Source organism: Gadus chalcogrammus, chromosome 6, assembly GCF_026213295.1.
Source record: "Gadus chalcogrammus isolate NIFS_2021 chromosome 6, NIFS_Gcha_1.0, whole genome shotgun sequence".
In the NCBI taxonomy this organism is placed as follows: domain Eukaryota; kingdom Metazoa; phylum Chordata; class Actinopteri; order Gadiformes; family Gadidae; genus Gadus; species Gadus chalcogrammus.
The window spans coordinates 10,779,860-10,799,265 of NC_079417.1; the positions used below are offsets into that span (position 1 = coordinate 10,779,860).

General features: G+C 46.8%; 1 protein-coding gene across 1 annotated transcript in view; it reads right to left on the reverse strand.

The window, feature by feature from the left end:
- Window positions 1-2,433: 2,433 nt before the first annotated feature.
- The window catches only part of fam172a (family with sequence similarity 172 member A), a 45,701-nt gene continuing 28,728 nt past the window's right edge, over window positions 2,434-19,406 (reverse strand). The window contains exons 5-7 of the mRNA XM_056592421.1: window positions 4,672-4,737; window positions 2,675-2,866; window positions 2,434-2,532 (exon numbers count right to left, since the gene is read on the reverse strand). Coding sequence (XP_056448396.1) covers window positions 2,434-2,532; window positions 2,675-2,866; window positions 4,672-4,737 — 357 coding nt within the window. The remainder of the gene's footprint in view (window positions 2,533-2,674; window positions 2,867-4,671; window positions 4,738-19,406) is intronic.

Consider the following 19,406-nt stretch of genomic DNA (forward strand, 5'->3'; position numbering starts at 1 on the left):
CTCCTGCTGTATGTCTTCCTCCTCTCTGCTCGTTGCTGGAGCAACCCCCTTTTCCCCTGTCATTTCACTGCTATACGCTAGGAATAGAACCTCATCCGTGTTCTTATTCACACACACACACACACACACACACACACACACACACACACACACACACACACACACACACACACACACACACACACACACACACACACACACACACACACACACACACACACACATTAAAATACACAAAACCTTCGACTTCCATTATTCAGTGCAAGTCAGGCTCCATATGCAGCTCCATCCTGCCGCCTGCCCCCCACTGAAGGTCCCCCCTATGAGGACTTTGTTTGTGTCTCCTCTTCGTGTGTGTGTGTGTGTGTGTGTGTGTGTGTGTGTGTGTGTGTGTGTGTGTGTGTGTGTGTGTGTGTGTGTGTGTGTGTGTGTGTGTGTGTGTGTGTGTGTGTGTGTGTGTGTGTGTGTGTGTGTGTGTCCGTGCCACTGGCCCTGGGCTTCCTATTCCTATTTTATCAATAAATATTACTAAATGATTTCCTCAACAGCAGCGCTGCCACGTGTCGCTGAACGGGTAGCACCACACGATCAACAAGGACACAGAGAATTCTGCCAGAGAAAGGTCTCGATTAAAAGAAAACGGACGTAAAAAGTAAATGAGGTGAAGGTAGTAGAGAGGTCTTGTTTAGAGAGGACTGTTTGGAGTTATAAAAACCAGCACACTTCCCCCCATACAAAAAAAGAAGAACACAGACTCATGTGTGGTATGGTAGATTTTCATAAACAACCTTTGATTGTACAATTGTTACGATTTTAATATATATACAGCACACTCTCTGCATTATTCTTAAATTCTTATACATACATTATACAATTTCATTTATTTTTTCCTTTATATGCTAATATTTCTATATCAGTGAAACTAATTATTCATGTGTACCAATTGTATGTGCCATTTTGGGCAGGGAATGTTATTTGGATGTCTGTTTATAACAACAAATTAGAATACCCAAAAGCTTTTGATAGTTGTGTTGCATCTCATTTTCTCATTTCCAAGCCCCCCCCAAAAAAAGTACAATTAGATTATGTCATTTGCATGTCATTATGCTAACTATGGACAATGGAATGGGCACATAATCAATGATAATGAGTTTCACACCATTTTATCAGATTCCTTCATCCCTCCATAAAAAAACCAATACACCTCCTTTGGTTTTATACCCAGACGACTGTATCTGGCACTCTTATGCAGAATTACTTAGCATATAAACATGATTTCACACTGGTCAATAATGCTAATTTCCTTGGGGTCATCACTCAGTATTTGGCACTGAATCCAGTCATTGACAGCATCAAAAAGTACAGTAGATGAAAAACTGTGTGTGTACGTGCGTGTGTGCATGAATGAGAGTACATGAGTGTGTGAGTTTTCCAGCTTTATTGCAAATGTCAGTGCAATGATTTACGTGGAATGCACGCAGAACTTCCCTGTTTTTTTTCCATAATACATGAGCTGCATGTACACAATGTATGCTGTGATATAAGCCATCTCTTCGCCTCTGTGCACAACAACCTGCTAATACACAAACACTAACACACACACACACACACACACACACCCACACACACGGTGTGTACATTCATTCTCTCATGAGTGTACACCGTGAGAGAAGACTTTGTACAGCAAAGCAAGTCCTAATGACATTCAGCTGGACAGGACGAGAGGAAGAGGAACAAGGAGGGAGAGGGGGAGAGGGGGAGAGAGGCGCGAACGGGAGAGTGGAATATTCCCCTAAGTCAATTTGAACAGCGGGCCAATGAAATTACCCAGCTAGCCGCAGCCAGGCTGACAAATGAGCAGCGAGATGCTGAGGGAAATAACAAGGCAGGGGCGAGACCATCTTCCACATGCCAATATGCGTGTACAGTACGCCCGCACAAACACACACACAAACAATCACAATCACCTGGTCTGATGACTTATATTTTAACACAATTTAAAAAGAAAGTCGATATACAATGTTCACGCTATTGATGTTACCGTTTTCAAGGGTCTATTTGTGTATCCTACACAGAAGTACTGAAATGAGAAAAAACTAATCAAAGCAGGATTGCAGTCCTATATACATCACAAGCGTACATCGACAACTCAATTTAAAAGGAATATGTCCTTATTCAGGGTACTCAAGCCTAAATGAAGTGTGTGTGTGTGTGTGTGTGTGTGTGTGTGTGTGTGTGTGTGTGTGTGTGTGTGTGTGTGTGTGTGTGTGTGTGTGTGTGTGTGTGTGTGTGTGTGTGTGTGTGTGTGTGTGTGTGTGTGTGTGTGTGTGTGTGTGTGTGTGTGTGTGTGTGTGTGTGTGTGTGCACGACCGGAGCAGGGCAGGGCAGGTCCAGTGCCGCTGTCAAACCCAACCAGAGAAAAGCCTCCCCTGATCACTGGCTCCTAGTCACCTGAGTCTCTTTCCTCTTGTCTCGTGACTGCGCCCCTTCAGGGTCCTCAGTAGGCCCCCCGGAGACCCACCGACCCAAAGCCTGAAGAACGAGCAGCCGCCACACTAACCACGCCCCAGCGCCCCCTGTCCCCCAACCTCACGTATGGGGGTCGCCCCGCTCCTGACCCCGTGCTGCTCGTGTCCCCCCCCCCCCCCCCCAGCAGACCCCAGCGCCCCCCTACCTGCATGGCTCTGGTGATGAAGGGGATCTGCGTCCCAGAGTCCAGGTCCTGGTTGATGATGAGTCTGCGGGCCCACTGGCCGGCCCGCACCACGCCGCTGCCCTGGATCAGCACCAGCAGCCTGGCCGGGTTGGTCAGCGCGTCGGCGCTGTGGAAGATGAAGCTGCTGGCCTCTTCGTCCACCGCGTCCACCTGGTGGAGGGCGCAGGGAACGGGTTCAACGACACGGGAACCGCTTTAGTCCAGTTTGTTTACCGAGTCTGCTAAAAGGGCAGGAAATGGGCCAACTTGGGTGAGGGTTAGTGTTAGGGTTAGGGGGAGGGTGACAGTTAGGGTTAGGGTTAGGGTTAGTAGTTTAAATGGGTCGGTTCAACTATACGTACACAAGTTTAATTCTGTTTATTGTTTGCTAGAAGAAGGGAGGTAAAGGGGCCAAACTTGGAATAAGCAAATATTATATGTATCCTTTGAACCCAAAATTTCCCAAGACACTCACAAAAACACAGACACACACAAACACAGACACACTAAGATAGACACACACAGAGCATAAAAAGCATGGGTGGCAGCTGCAATAACATAATCCATGCAGACAAAGAGAGGCGAATGGGGGAGAAAATCTCACCCCTTATTCTCCTTTGCTCCCTTACTTGCCCTCTCTTTACTTGGCTGCAGTTAATCTGCTTAAAATCAGCGGTCACAAGTTCAACAGCACGCAGGTGGAAGGACCCACCGCGCACACACACACACACACACACACACACACACACACACACACACACACACACACACACACACACACACACACACACACACACACACACACACACACACACACTCATTCGGCTAATAACCCAACACGCACAAACAAGGACAGCCCCACCCCCTTGAATGTATAGACACATATGTGTATACACGTGCACGTGTGTGTGTTCACTGACACAGACACACAACGCACACACAGACGCACAAACACCACAAACACGTGAACTGGATAGTGGGCAGCGGGAAACGCAGGACAAAGCTTTTATTTTTTCCTCCTATTTTCTTCGAGGGGAATAACGAGATGAATAGCAGCGAGAGATAAAGCAGTTAAGGTGTTTTGGGGGCTAATGAAAGCCACTGAGTCTCTGGCCGCAGTAGATTTATTGCCACTCCTGGCTATTCCAGCACACCACTACCCCACACTCACAGAAATGAAGAAAATAGCAGAGAAATAACAGGTATATCGTTGGCGATAAGGTTTGGGAGGTAAGGGTTTAAGCCCAAAGCAGCGGCATCTTATCGCTCTCTTCTGATAGGACGCCACTGTATTTGGGACGCGGAAATTCTAAAAGCATTATTTTGCGTGCGTCCCGAACTGGCATGAGCTTTGGGCTTAAGGGCGAGGGTCTCTGTGCTGGTGGTGGTGGTGGTGTTGGGGATAGAAGGGTAGGCACAGATTCCGACAAATATATCGGCTGCAGCCTGTGTGTGTATGTGTGTGTGTGTGTACGCGGGGGGTGGGGGGGCAGAATAACATGTGTGACAGCCGGGTAGCAGTTCCCCTATAGTGCCACAGAGAGCAGAGCAGATTAAAGTGTTTGCGGTGCGGCAGCGCACGCCCCAGACGCCACGTCACAATACCGTTAATGTGTCGAGGAGACGGGTAAAGAGACAGGGCGGCGGGTTGGGTGGGTTAAGGGGAGAGGGGAGAGGAGCAGGGATGTGTGATCGAGGGGAAAGGAAGAGAGAGAGAGAGATAGAGAGCACAGGAGCGAGAGGGAATTGAAAGAGGAAGGGGAAGAAGAGCTGATTTCAACCCAATCCTCCCCCCTGCCCCATTCTGCATCTGCTGTTTACGTTTATTTTATTTAAAGAATGACACACAACATCACAATCACTCTAAAGCCTGAGAATGGCATGTCAGTCCTAATATTCAATACCCACTTTAATCTTCAAGGCAAAAGGGGAATCAAACAGGGCAAAGCCTGATAGTGTATATCCTGGGTACTTACTGGCACAATTGCTTTAGTCAGGCTGCACTCTTTTTCCAACAGCTCGTAAACATACTGCGTGAGGATCTGAAAGAAAACAACGAACACAAACAAACCAACATTACAGATTGAGCACAATGCAGTTAAATACCCAAAATATTTTAGTAAATCCATGCAGCAATCAAATGAATGCAATATACAATACATATTTGCTCTCAGATCTGCTTGGGGTGTGTGTGTGCGTGTGTGTGTGCGTGTGTGCGTGTGTGTTCAGTGCACCTGGGTGTGCTTTAGCATCCATGATATAATTGTTATCAATTATCTCTTGTAAGCTTAAGCGTGACCAGGTGCATGCATACACATGAGTCGTATGGTGTGTCAAAAAGTCTGTTCTGCGAGTGTGTACGTACATGTGTGTGTATGTGCACATGTCGAAAATGACATCTGGGAGACGTCAATAGGCAGGTAGATCAGCAGTAACTAACACCCACACACACATACACACACACATCGTAATCGGCAACCTTAACAAAGTGAGATGCTTAATGTTGCTCCGCAAAAGAGGCATTAATCAGGTGACAGCCTGTGTCTGATTGTGTGCGTGTGAGCGTGCGTGTGTTTATGTCTCCGATCAGCCCCCTCGTAGTTTGGTGATGCACGTTATCTATTTATGTGATTCAAACAGGAAGGGAGATGCAGTCAGGTCACGGCGCAGCCGTATACTGACCACTTAGCAGGCGGCTATGATTATTCCACCAGTGCTCTGATGTGGTGTGTGTACCAGACACATGGCACCCTGGCACCGTGTGCGGTGTGCTGTTCTGTACGTGTCATCTGCATCTGAGTGTTGTTGGGTGGCAGCACCACAGACACAGCTGCAGGAGAAGCCCTGCCAAGCTCTTCATGTCCAAACCCAGTTTATCATTAGCATTTAGCATTGGCTTCACCAGCATGGACTAGTAGTGAGAGGGGGGGGTCGAGGGGGGGGGGGGTATAGCTGTGGCGCCATGGCGACAGAGCGTGACCGGGGAAAGGGCATGCGCTACTACTTTGGAGACCAGCTGACCTCACGAATCAACAGACGCTTCACACAGACCGCAGGAACAGCCCAAAGTCTGCTTGTGAATCCGAGTTGGAAGCACAGAACACAGCGGGCAGACAGGCAGACAGACAGAATGCCAAGGCCCAAGTTACCCTGGGCCATGGCAGGGAAACTGGTTCAAGCTAGTTAGCCGTAGCACGCACACACAACCACACACACAGAGCTGTAGCTTGGTCATTATCCCCATGCAGACTACAACAAAAGACCATTATCCAATAAAGGTCACTCACTCTCAATATGCCATAAACAGAGGAAAAAGGGCCACTAAAATCAATTGTAAGAAATGAAAAAACGGAAACCTCATAACATAATAACAGCGTGATCTTTAATAGGATAAAAAAACAAAGACAAAAAAAGACCTCAATGCTAATGTAATTCCACTTCTAAAAATGAATGACGCCATGAGGCATTAGTTGCTTATTACCCTATGAGAGCCAATCACATGCGAGGGGACAGGCCAAATGAGATGAGAAATCCCACCATTTGACCCATTGAATGCAGAACGAAAATCCAGGGGGGGGGGGGGGGGGGGGGGGGAGTGATGGAGACTGCAGCGGCCCGCTCCGACGTAGGGTAATTCACTAAAATGTCAGCCGGTCTGATGGAGACTAAAATGATTCCAGGCTTCGGTACGATAGTGTTAAATGACATCAATAAGCCTTGTAGGAAATTTCATTTGCGGTGCGATATTTGTTCAGTGCCTCAGGTGGTCGGAGAACCATCTGATATAGAATGGGTTGGGGGGGGGGGACAGAGGCTTCGACGACAGAGGAAGGGAGACAAAAGATGGAGAGAGGGCCGAGGTTTTCCTTTTTCATTGCTACGGTCAAAATTCATATTGTGGTCGATAGCATCTAAGATAGCACGGTGACATACATGATGAAGGTGTTTTTTTTTTATAACGTTCATTTTCCACAAAAGGCCATCAGATTGGTTCTATATTTTTTTTACATTAAACAGATAAGACTGATCCATGGCCAGAGATATGGGGGGGAAGTGTTGTTTTAAGAAGGTTGAGGACCTGCTGTTCTTAGATCAGCAATATTATGGATTAAGATCACATGACAATAGAAGGAAAAAACAATATTCATAATTGTGTGCAGCTAGCCCAAAGGCAAACGCCTGTTCAAAAAGAAATCTGCATAAACAAACACGCACACACATCACACGCAATAACCCATACACTCTCTCTGCCAGTCGACTACAGTGAGGTTCTCTGTGGATTGCATCCAGTTGATCATCAGTCACTGGTTCTTTGTCCCTCAATCACCAATGTGTTACGAGTGCCTTGATGAGCTGCCTGAAGGGAGCCAGTATAGCTATGAGTCGTCAGGTTCACCAGACAGGAGGAGGAGGAGGAGGAGTGGGTGAACGCATAAACACCCCCGCAACGATGTCCTTGTGTTCATGTTAACCTCATTGTGTACCTCATTTATCAGTTTATTTCTTGAATCACACTGACACTTGACTAGATTCAATGCAAAACAAAAACACCACACCGGGATCAAACACAGAGCACGTGCACGGCCTGATTACTGTGAGTACAACAATCTCACTCGTTATCAAGTGACTTCAATCGAGGAACAACCACACTGTTCACCAGACGGCGGGGGCATCAAGTGGTTCCTGTTCCTCTGGTTCTACTCCAGCAGAGCAGGTAGAGCTGAGCGGTTGGGGGGGGGGGGGGGGGGAATAGTTGATGCACTCTAATGACTCTCTAAGCCCCGGGCTGTGGGGGGGACCCGAACCGCGAAGGCTTTTCCAAGCCAAGTGGTGTGAGCTCACCTCTGTGGTCTGCGGTGGGTTTGTACCGGGCGGAAAGTCGTGAATCAAAGAGAAAGAGGGGGGGGGGGGGATCAGGAAGAGGAAGGAAGGGACTTGGAGCAGAAGCTCAGCGGGGAAGGAGAATAGGGGGAGGGGGGGGGGGCTAAAACACAAGGCCGAGACGGAGACATAATCCCCGGGAGCCAGAGACTCGGTGCCAGCTCTCGTTCTAGCTAACAGCTGACAGGAAGTGGCTGGGATGAAGGGGGCTGAGGAGGGATGGACTGACCCACGGCGGGACAGAGGAGAGGGGGAGACCAGAGAGAGCAGGGGATGCTCTGGCCTCGATCAAGGGCCACACACACACAGGACCCGTCTTAATGAAGACCACTGCGACTGTAAATCAATATGTTTTGCAACTTCCCATGAGAGAGTCACAGAGCTCACAGACCTCCCACATTGGTGTGTGTGTCTCTTTGTGTGCGTGTTCATGTGTGTGCGTCTGTGTTCCCTCTGATTACAGTGGTCACGCCTGGTTTGGCTGACTGCCCCCAGGGCGATAAGGAGGTGATCCTTCCTGGACACACAGTAACCGAAGAAAAGATGGGGAAAAATAGGGTGTGTTTATATGAGAGAGAGAGAGAGAGAGAGAGAGAGAGAGAGAGAGAGAGAGAGAGAGAGAGAGAGAGAGAGAGAGAGAGAGAGAGAGAGAGAACGAGCAAGAGAGAAGGAGAGAGAGATGAGTAGAAATATAAAAAGCTATGTAGTAGATAAGAATGAGGAAGAGGGAGGGAGGGAGGGAGGGGTAGGGGGAGGGGGAGGGGGAGAGAGGGAGAGAGAGAGAGAGAGAGAGAGAGAGAGAGAGAGAGAGAGAGAGAAAGAGAGAGAGAGAGAGAGAGAGAGAGAGAGAGAGACATATTTAGTATGAGGGAGGCGGAGAGGTTAAGGAGGGCTGGGAGAGGTTAAGGAGGCCTTGGAGGAGACTCCAGAGTCCAGGTGGACGTGAACCACGACACGGGGACAAGGAGGTCATTATGAGGCCGACCAGTGAGAACAACGACCACAACACAATAATGACAGTGGCTTTGCTTTATACCTGTTCAAGCCTCTGTCACGTGACCAGGGTTATGTGTACCTGAACTACGATAACAAACACAGACAGACAGACATGTCAGTGACAGGCAGGCAGAGCAGTGGACAATGATGGAGCACGTCTGAACACTCCCCGCTTGGGCGAGCACACACACACACACACACACACACACACACACACACACACACACACACACACACACACACACACACACACACACACACACACACACACACACACACACACACACACACACACACACACACACACACACACACAGAGACCTCTTGTCTCCTTGGTCCAGAGCCCTCTCCGAAAGCCACTTAGCCACACAAGCCGGGGAGCGAGAGGAGGCATCAAAGCTGTTTATATAATGACACTGAAAGAGCTGCTCCACATGTGCACTATCAGTGACTACACGGCGGCAAGCAGCCCCTCTTCTCTGGAGAGCCCAGACGGGGCGAGGGAGAAGACAAGGAAGAAAAGAGAGAGAAAATCCCCGGAACAATGCTGCTGCATAGCACAGAAACGAGAGAGATGGAGAAGAGAGAGAGCAAGAGTGAGAGAGAGAGAAAAAAAAGAGAGAGAAAGAGAGAGAGAGAACAAACAATAAGCTGGAGAGTACAATGCAATACAAAAAGTTGTTTATTCTGAGTCTGCCTTGTGCACCAGCACACGGTGTGGTTAAAATAGGTCATGTGGTTGGGAAATGGAGGAATCTGCTGGAGGAGAGAGACAGAGACAGCAAGACAGAGAGAGATAGCGAGCGAGAGATCACCATGACAGCGCCAAAAGGTCAAAATACGACAACACCCTTGAACCCTTGAGTAAGAAGATGGACGGAGAAGAGGGATATTGAGAGAAAGAAAGGGAGAGTATGTATGATAGAGAAGGCTCGATCTTCTTTGGAGCCTTCCATTGGGAAAGCCCTCCCTCACTTAAACACCAGCATGATAGAGCCCATGCGGGAATTGCATCTCTCTCACCCTCCCCCCTCTCCCTCCTTCCCTCCCTCCCTCTCTCCCCCTTCCTCTCCCTCTCTTTCTCCTTCCCTCTCTCCAACCCCCCTCCCCCCCCTCTCCCTCTCTCTCCCCCTTCCTCTCACCCTCCCCCTCTCTCTCCCTCTCCCCTTCCTCCCTCTCTCGCCCTCTCTCCCCCTTCCTCTCCCTCTCTCTCTCCCCCTTCCCCCCTCTTTCCCTCTCACCCGCGTAGTGAGATAATTGACCAGTGGCCCAATACTCAGAATAACCCATGTTCACCGCCCGGTTCACATGCATTAAGAAAATGTCACAAAACAACACACCTTTACACCCTTCACCTATTGTTAGTATTCCAGGTTTTACACTATAATAAATAATCTCTTGCTAATACACTGTCACTGTATTTCTCACTTCACTTTCACTATTTGTGTGTATTGGTGTGCATGTGTGTTTAAGTGTGTGCGTGTATGTGTGCCCCCAGTGGCAGTAGCAGAGTATACGTTGCTGCTAGTGCTATACAGTATTAAAACTGTGGGAGATGGTAAAGTGATGACAGCCAGTGAAAGTGGGCAGACAGCTGTCATTTAGTGTCCCTCTTTAGAGACTGTCTCTTAGCTCTCTGTCAAAATGTCCTTCGACTGAGTTCTGTGTGCATTTGAGTGCATATGTGAGTGCATGTGTGAGTTCATGTATGAATGTGCGTGCGTGAGTGTGTGTGAGGGTGTGTGTGTGTGTGCACCTCTTCCCAGAGCCCTGGGCAAAGTACTCTCTTGCAGGAAACCCACACTCTCTCCAGTGTGTGTGTGTGTGTGTGTGTTTGCGTATGTGAAGCGCTAAAAGTGAATGGAAATGCAGAGTAAGAGTCGAAAAAAGGGAAAGGAGGAGTAAAAAGGTGACAGATAGAGTAAAAGAAAGAAAAAGAAAGACAGACGGAAAAAAAGGGAGATAGAGGGCGCTTTCTAATTCAGCCATCTGGCTATTCTTACTTCATTACAATATTCTCAACGCGCCTGTGTGTGTGTGTGTGTGTGTGTGTGTGTGTGTGTGTGTGTGTGTGTGTGTGTGTGTGTCCCTTAGATATAATATGTGTGTGTGTGTGTGTGTGTGTGTGTGTGTGTGTGTGTGTGTGTGTGTGTGTGTGTGTGTGTGTGTGTGTGTGTGTGTGTGTGTGTGTGTGTGTGTAGATAGAGTGTAGATAGATGCGCACGCACATGGATTTCCGAGTGCCTGCCAATCCACAGATGCAGGCAGCGAGAAAAGAAAAAAAGGAAGAAAAAAAAAAAGGAATCGTCATTTATTAACAGCTTAATATACTCCATCTGTGCCCGGCCCTACGATCACGTTCTATCACAGAGATTCATCGCGGTATCACACACATCGGAGCGTAGATTACACATCACTTCTGCTGAGGTGACCTCACATCCCCAGGCAGCTACAGTGTAGGCCGACCACACGTCACAAGGACTATGAGAGACTAAATTAATAAATACGTGGAATACAGAAGCACCTTGTGGTACCTACCCAACCAGTCAGCTGGGCCACAACTAATGACGTCTAAATAAATCTGTTTTGGTTCCAAATAAAGCATCCAAAATATCTGGGAGCATCTTTGGTCTGAGTAAATAAAGACAAAAGTAAATAAAACTTGAATAAAATGTTTGACAATGAAGTGCCATATTTCCATGATTGTTGAAATACCTTTATTTTATTCTAAAGTACTTTATCTTCATTAATCCTTGAAATCCAACTAAATAAGAGCAGCAGTGTTTCTTAGACTCTACTACGGGACCTTAAGAAATTAATATCAGACTCTACTAGGGTACATAAGCAAGTTCAAATAACATGGATTTGCCAAAGTCGTCCCTCCAATCCCTATGGAGACGTTTAAATCATTTAGGGCCATGCGTCTCGGGAACATGAACGTTAAAATAATAGTTCTCCCTCATAGCATAGCATCCGTCAAACAGGTCGCTCATACAAATAAACCGAACAGCGGCAACAAGAGAAAACACATCTCCCAACATTGCTGTTGCACTGAACTCCGAATGACTTGAGCCTCTCTCATCCTCCAGCATAACCTCCATTCAGAGCTCGGCTCAAGTGCAAATTGGACATCTGGTGCTGTGATGTGTCTGACAATACAGCTGCCATCCAAACGCGCACACACACACACACACACACATACCCTGTCACACGCACAGACACGCTATCACATGCACACCCTGTCACACGCACACAGACGCTACCACATGCACACGCTATCACACACACACACACACACGCAATCACACGCACACTTTATCACACACACACACAATCACTTCACAAGCACACACACACACACACACAATCTCTCCCTCTCGTACACACACACACCCACAGACACACTCTCTCTCTTCTGTGGGTAAAGAAAGAAAATGAAAGAAGCGAAGGCAGAAACATTGGAGGGCACGGACGACGCCGTGGCATTCACAGTCGGTGCCAGGTCCAGACACACGGAGGCCTCCTCCTAGCCTGGCTCTGCCTCTGAAAGGCTGCCCGGTTGCATTGTGGGTAGCTGAGGCCCCTTTCAGGTGTCTGGTTGATGGAGGGCGATGGGGGTCTTTCTAGAGTGGTATTGTTCCGTGGCGGGCCCCTCTGCTTTCGAGACCTGGTCTAGTTTGCCCCCCCCCCCCCCTCCTCCTCCACTGACCTCGGTGTAAAAGCCCCAGCGGCTCACCTCAACTGGAAGTCCCCAGAGGCCGATCCGTGAATAGGTAACCCGCCTCTCATCCTATCCACAGGGAGCGGAGGAGGCGGGCGAGGGGGGGAGCTGAGGGAGGGGGGTTCAAAGGTAGATATTCATGTTAAAGTACGCCCTGGTGTGTGTCCTCGGGAAAGACGCGGAGGCATGTAAGTGCAGACGGAAACATCCACAAAGGTGCTGACAGAGCATTGTAACCTACGTGTTCAGCAGCACAAACACGACCGGGTGTCAGTTTCCACTGGCAAGGCTTTCTTAACGGCAACGGCGGGAAAGAACCTTTTATGTTATGCACTTGGTTTGTACACGGTTTGCCTTTCCTGTAAATTATCAAAGGCATGATGCAACACAGAGAGAGAGAGACAGAGAGAGATAGAGAGAGAGAGATTATGGTGCTTCTGCAGGTTTTGCCCCTTTATATCCAACAGTTAATCTCCTGCAGAGTGCACACTCGTATACCTTTATACAGGCCCACATCAAACCCTTCCATTGACATTCATGTCTTTTATTCCCACTTTACTTTCTTTATCGTAATTATATTGTGCATTACATTGAATGGTTTTAAGGACAAATGAACAGCATCTGACGACATCCTCCCTGACGATCAGTTGCCGGTGATCAGAGCGGGTTGCCTCCGTTTATTGGACGCCGGTGATGAGGTTGGTGTGCACTAGGTGTGTTTTAACAAAGTCCTCCCCATCCTGCTACCCAATACATCCTGCTACATCCTTTACAGATACTGGGGGAGATGGTGGTGGCTAAGCCCTCGGAAGAAAGAGAGTTTCAGGGAGGGAGGGGGAGGGGGGGAGGCACGGGGACGGGGTGAGGGACGGGGACGGTGGGGGGGGGGGGGGGGGGGGGGGAGGAAAAGCCTTCACACGAGGCTGGATCTCAAAGGAGCTCCACCTGCATTAGGAATAATAACCAAATAAATAAATAAAGAGGTAATCCCACAAAAGGGTCTATCGCTTTGCTTTGAACTTCAAATAATGAGCACAACAATTAAAAGCAAAGTAGCGCGGGATGCAAATGCAACACAAAAAATAAAAGAAAGATTACAAAGAACATTTGTCTCATTATCTTCCCGTGTTTTTTTCCCGTTCATACGGAGGTGCAGGAGTGAACGAGAGGTAAACTTTGGGATGAAGGTGTTGGAATTGGACCACTGCACAATTCAAAAACAAGTCGCAGGGTTTGATGAAATAATTGTGTGTTCTTGCTGACCACGTGTATATTCCCTGCTGCCATTTCAAACTAACTTTCCATGTACTAAGAAACAAGACAGTGATACGACTACACAGTATATTCAGTTTCAAGCTTTTTCATATACGGTTCTTCAACATTTAGTATTTGGTGGTTAGGATCCATCCACAAGCGTATTGGCAGCAACCTGATACACTGGTAGTATCTTGCAGTGTGGATGATTTGTTTTTTTGCAGTCTGATTTGTCAGTGTGCCCAATGACGGATAAGGATATTGAGATAGCCAAAGACAGAAAGATTAAAATGGTACGATTCTGAAAAGAGTGTTGTAATCAAATAAAAGCACAACCAATCATGAAAAAGAAGCAGGGAACCGCAGCAAACACGTCGATTCAGTCCCTGTGCTGCTTTATTGCTGTTTACACTGCCTTCCACGAGATTACCCAAAGCTGCTATGTCAACAATGACAAATATGTAGGGGTGCTGTACCTTGTGTTTTTCATCTGTATGTGTCGCCTTAAGCACATAAGGTAAATCTCATTGTGCTTCAACATGATTCATATTCTTAAAACGATTGTGTATTGTTTTGGTAGTGGCAATTCTGTTGATGAATTCTGTGCATAAGTCTGGTTCATGCCAAGAGTTCATCTGCTGGACATTGCCCTAGTAGAACCCAGCCTGTTGTTGTAGTGAGTGAGTGAGTGAGTGAGTGAGTGAGTGAGTGAGAGGAGTGAGTGAGGTGAGTGAGTGAGTGATGTGAGTGAGTGAGTGAGTAGAGTGAGTGAATGCTGTGCTAGCTACCTCTCCGAGAGCTTTCGTAGCGTTTCTGGTTCCAGCGGTGTAGGTCCTCCTTGGCGTTTGAACACGAAGGCTTCCCCTGTCTTTATGTGTCTGAGCTGGCCTTCTGTGGAGGGTGAGGAAGGAGGGAAGGAAGGGAGGAAGGGAGGCAAACAATGGAGGGAGGAGAAAGAAAGTAAGAGAGAAAGATGAGGAAAGAGAGAAAGAAGAAAGAAAGAAAGAAAGAAAGAAAGAAAGAAAGAAAGAAGAAAGACAAGAAAGAAAGAAAGAAGAAAGAAAGAAAGAAAAGAAAGAAAGAAAGAAAGAAAGAAAGAAAGAAAGAAAGAAAGAAAGAAAGAAAGAAAACCAACCATAAGTTTAAATATGTTCCAACACAGCGTATCAGCAATGTTCCCAGACAACGTGTGTTTAAGTGCAGCCCTAAAAGCCCGTCCAGAACCACGGGATTCAGCCAGAGGATGAGGCCCTGTGCATCGCATGTTCACATGTTCTCCCCATGCAGGCGCTTCACGCATGTGCTGCCGTTTCCTCTCACCTCTAAAGACATGCAGATTAGGGCTAATTGAAAGCCACGAACGGCCCGCAGGTATGTATGGTGCAGGAGTGTGTGGACCGTTGCAATGAACTGATGTTTTACATCGCGTGCTATGCCAAGCAGTGAGATGGGCTACGCTTCAACTGTTCAACCGTGTGTGTGTGTGTGTGTGTGTGTGTAATGAGATTTAAATGCTGGCAGGACAAAACCCCCGGTCAACCCCCCAGCCCACAAAAGGGGAAAGGAAATCGAAACTGCCTTGACCTTCTTGTTTGGATCTTCCAGTAGCCCCTCTTTTAGTCCCATTGTTTCACTCCCCAATCCAGCTCCCATCTGGCCTGTGCATGAGCGATCCTCAGTGAAGAAGTCTGGCAGACTAGACCTGAACAGCAGGTGTACCAATACCCAGACCGCCTACAATTATTTTTATCCATCCGATATCATCATACCGATCTGACTAAGTAACAGCGTGGAGTGCTGTAGCTAAGATAGAATAAATGATCTAAGACTTCAGTCTGTGTGTGTGTGTGTGTGTGTGTGTGTGTGTGTGTGGTGTGTGTGTGTGTGTGTGTGTGTGTGTGTGTGTGTTGTGTGTGTGTGTGTGTGTGTGTGTGTGTGTGTGTGTATCCCTTAGATAAAAAACAACCCCAATTATCACCAGGTCCTGCCTAAGTGAAACATAATCGACTACATGTATGCTTACGTGGTTTGCTTTGCTTACAATATCTCAAAAACTTTTCATACCATCACATTACAATGGATTGCGCAAAAGCAAAACAAGTAAACAGAAACACCTTCAGTATCAGCGGTGTAGGAGGTTGAAACAGGTTGATTGGTATGTTTGTCTTTTGGGGGACTTTGTTTCTTATAGACAATTACGCATTTACGAGTGTGTAACCCCCTACAGTAGTACCTGGGTGATGAGCTCATCGATCCTGCCGCTGCACACGGGAACCCAATCAAAAAACACTAAAGAGTGTTTTAATTTATATTTGACCTTTCTGACGGCACAATATGGAGGAGCTAAACCACTGGGGAGGAACGTACAATACTTAACCCAAACAGCCAGGGGGGCCCTCATCTCTTCTTCCGTTATTGCAAGAGCAAATCCAGATTAGATATAAAAACATTTCTGTAATATTTTGTGATGATAAAGGGATACTCAAGAATTATTTTTCGGGGTGTATGGTTTGTTTGTTGCTCTAGCCTCTTTTAAATGCCCCTATATTCAAGCTGCTATCACAGTGATAAAATGTTTTGCAACTGCCAACTCGCCACCAATCTGCATTACAGCAATTGCCGTGCGGGCTGATTGTAAAGACACCACGTACTCGCGAGTCCTGTTGTATCCAGAGCAGCCTGGTGCCAGAGAGGCAGAGGAGCAGAGAGAGGGTATCCTTACACCACACTAGAACCTTGCCGGAATCAATTATGCATTGATGGTGGGCTGAGGATTCTAAACACTGTTGCCTAACGTAGGGGGAGAGTGGATTATAATAAACCCTTACCATGTGGAGAGGTGAGAGCGAGAGAGAGATGGATAGAGAGGTAGGGGAGGAAGAGAGATACAGAGAGAGGGAGAGGGAAGAGGGAAATGATGAGAAGGAATCAATGAGATAAGTGTGGAGGGAGAGAGGTTCAGCTCCTCAGCTCTCCATCCCCCCTTTCATGCAACCTCTCGGAGGAATAACAATTCCACAACTTTGCTACTCTTCACTTTTCCTCCTTCCTCGTTACTGTCATAATTAGCACTTCTGTTCTCAATTTGGCCCGCTTAATTAGGTGTACATAACCTTGGAGTTTCTATGTAATGGAAAACCGTCAGGGCCACGGAGATGAAGCCATCATCTGCAGTGATACGATACTGCAAACCGGTAGTACACAGCCTCCGCGTCTGTGTTCCCTCCATTACACGGTCAAATTAACATTTTGTTCCACCCGTCTTTCAGCAGGAGTAACAGGGTGCAGGCCAGAGAGCCTGCGAGCGCGAGCCAGCTGACCGATATACATCCTGGGGAGCAGCATGGTCGCTCTTATAGGACCCATGCCCTTCTCCAACAGGTTTCTATGTGCAATTGGGCTGTCCTGTGTGGGTTTCGGCGTTGCGTTTTCCGTGCTTGTGAGAGAGTGTGTGAATGCGTTGCGCTGTATGTGTGTGTCACGAGCGAGATGAAATCAAGACAAAATGTAGATTTGAAAAGGAACAGCCACAGAAGGAAAGAAGGGCGCCAGGACAAGTGAGAAATTAATAAGTCGCTAGAGTCCCCTTTTGTGGCAGGGTTGTATTCAAAACGTGGTGCGGTTGGTGTTGTGTTTGTTTGGTAGTGGTGAGCGGGGCGGACGGGGAGGGGTCTTCTTCTTAGCACGGCTAAGTTATGCAAAATGCTCCGGTCAGATGGAGGCCAAGGCTGAGTAGGTACTGACGGGCCCGTACGTACACAACTGTCAACCCGCCCAGCCAGCCAGCCACTCGCAGCCAGCCAGAGGAGGCAATGACAGACGAGAAAATAGAAAGTGGGAAGAGTAAGGAGAGAGAAAGGAAAGTTTGTGGGGGGGGGGACAAAAATTGAAGAGAGAGAGAGAAGAGCAGATCAAGAGAGAGGAGAGGAGAGAGAGAGAGAGAGAGAGAGAGAGAGAGAGAGAGAGAGAGAGAGAGAGGAGAGGAGAGAGAGAGAGCAAGTGATACCCTATCGCTTGTGGAATGCTTAAAGAGACATGGACATTATTATGGAGTCCCCACACCATCATCCTTCGAAAGTCTTCCATCGCTCCACTTCTCTGCCTCGTCGGATTGAAACCCCAGAGGAAAACTGAACTTCCTGCTCTGGACTTACATTGCCTCTTCCGACTGAGAGAGTGGATGTAGAACAATGATACCAGTAATTAAAAAAGGTTGATGATAAAAAGATAATTCTCGAATAAACATAGACACTGTTTATTGCTTTCGAGCATGATTCCATCCTAAATCCAATTGATATTATTCCAGACTTGCATTTATCAAGTTACATTTATTACATTGTAGTGTCACAATTATGTAGAATAATAATTGTCACTAAGGCACAAAGATGCATCTTTCCAAAAGTGTGTAGCCTTTTTAAGGGTCCAGCTTATCTTTTATACACACTATAATAAATCATGTTATAAAGGCAGTTTAAAAGGGGATTACAGCTAAATAAAACGTCATACAGCTTCCTATCCTTACCTAGGAGCCCACCATTTTGCCATTTAGTTATTTTCCATTATTCCTATCCATTTGGTTTTGCTAAATGCTAAGCTAACCATGCTGTTTAGGTATAGTAGTGATGCAGAAGAGGATATTGTCAAAGACACAAAGGTGGTTCCCCAGTAGTTGGCTTACTTTGGTTGAAGGCGTACTCAAACTCCTCCAGAGTGGCGGGGAAGGTGAGGGGCGGCTCGTCTTTCTTCATCAGCTCGTCCAGGTCTATTCTGGAGAGCAGATCTGACACCAAGCACACACTCATTAGCCTTATATATAGTATACGATGAAGTGGAATTCAATATGTCTATTCAATAGTAACAATAAAAAATGTATGACTAAATAATCATTTATATTTATCATAATAGCATGACTAATTATATGACTGAAACTAGATTAAATCCATAACTCACTAAAAGTATCTCAATAAAAAAATAAAAAAAATACATACTACATACACAGAGGAAATTAAATCAAACTGATATTTTCCTTGGGAATATTGCTTCCACATCATATAACATGTAATCGAGAGTTATTTAGACACAACTCTGTCACAACTTCTTACTTTCAAAATGTGCTATTTTACATGGTGTAATTAGTTAAACTAAAATCAGGAATGGATAGGACATAGACGTCGGACTGCCGTTGTACATTAAAGTTAAAGGGATATTAATATGGGATACTGCTGCAATGGTTAAACTAATAAGGTTTCACGTAACTATGGCTCATTTGATTTATGTTTTGAATAGCTGTCCAGCACATGAATGAGGGACTGTAATTACACAAAATCACATGCCAGGAGCAGAATATCCCCTTTGGAATCCCATGTGTGCTTTAACCACATAATATCGTCCTCTGGTCTGTCAGAAGGATTCATGTTACAGTGGCCTGGCGTGTGCTCTGACCTTTGAGTGCGGTGGTTTTCTCTCTGTCTTCCTGTCCAGCCACATGGGCCATGATGCTCAGCAGTGTGTAAAGGCTTTTAAGTACAGCACAATGCTTAGCCAACATGGATCCTCAGTTCCCAGTAGCACCAGTTATTAGATCCACCCTGCGTTGTGTGGGCCAAAAAGACAATCATTAAAACGTGACATTTGAAAGGGTGTTTAAGACGGCGTGTTTATACCCTGTATACATACCTGTAACTATCAATACACTAGGAGGAAACTTAAATACCTAATGTAGCTGAAAAATAACCTTCTGAATGTTTAACTCCATTCGTGCCTTTGTTTTAACGCGTTACACTACAGTACGTGTTCAGTGGGTGGAGGAGGTGACCGCACTGCGATTCTGCAGCCATCGTAGATCAAAGCTTGGCGCGC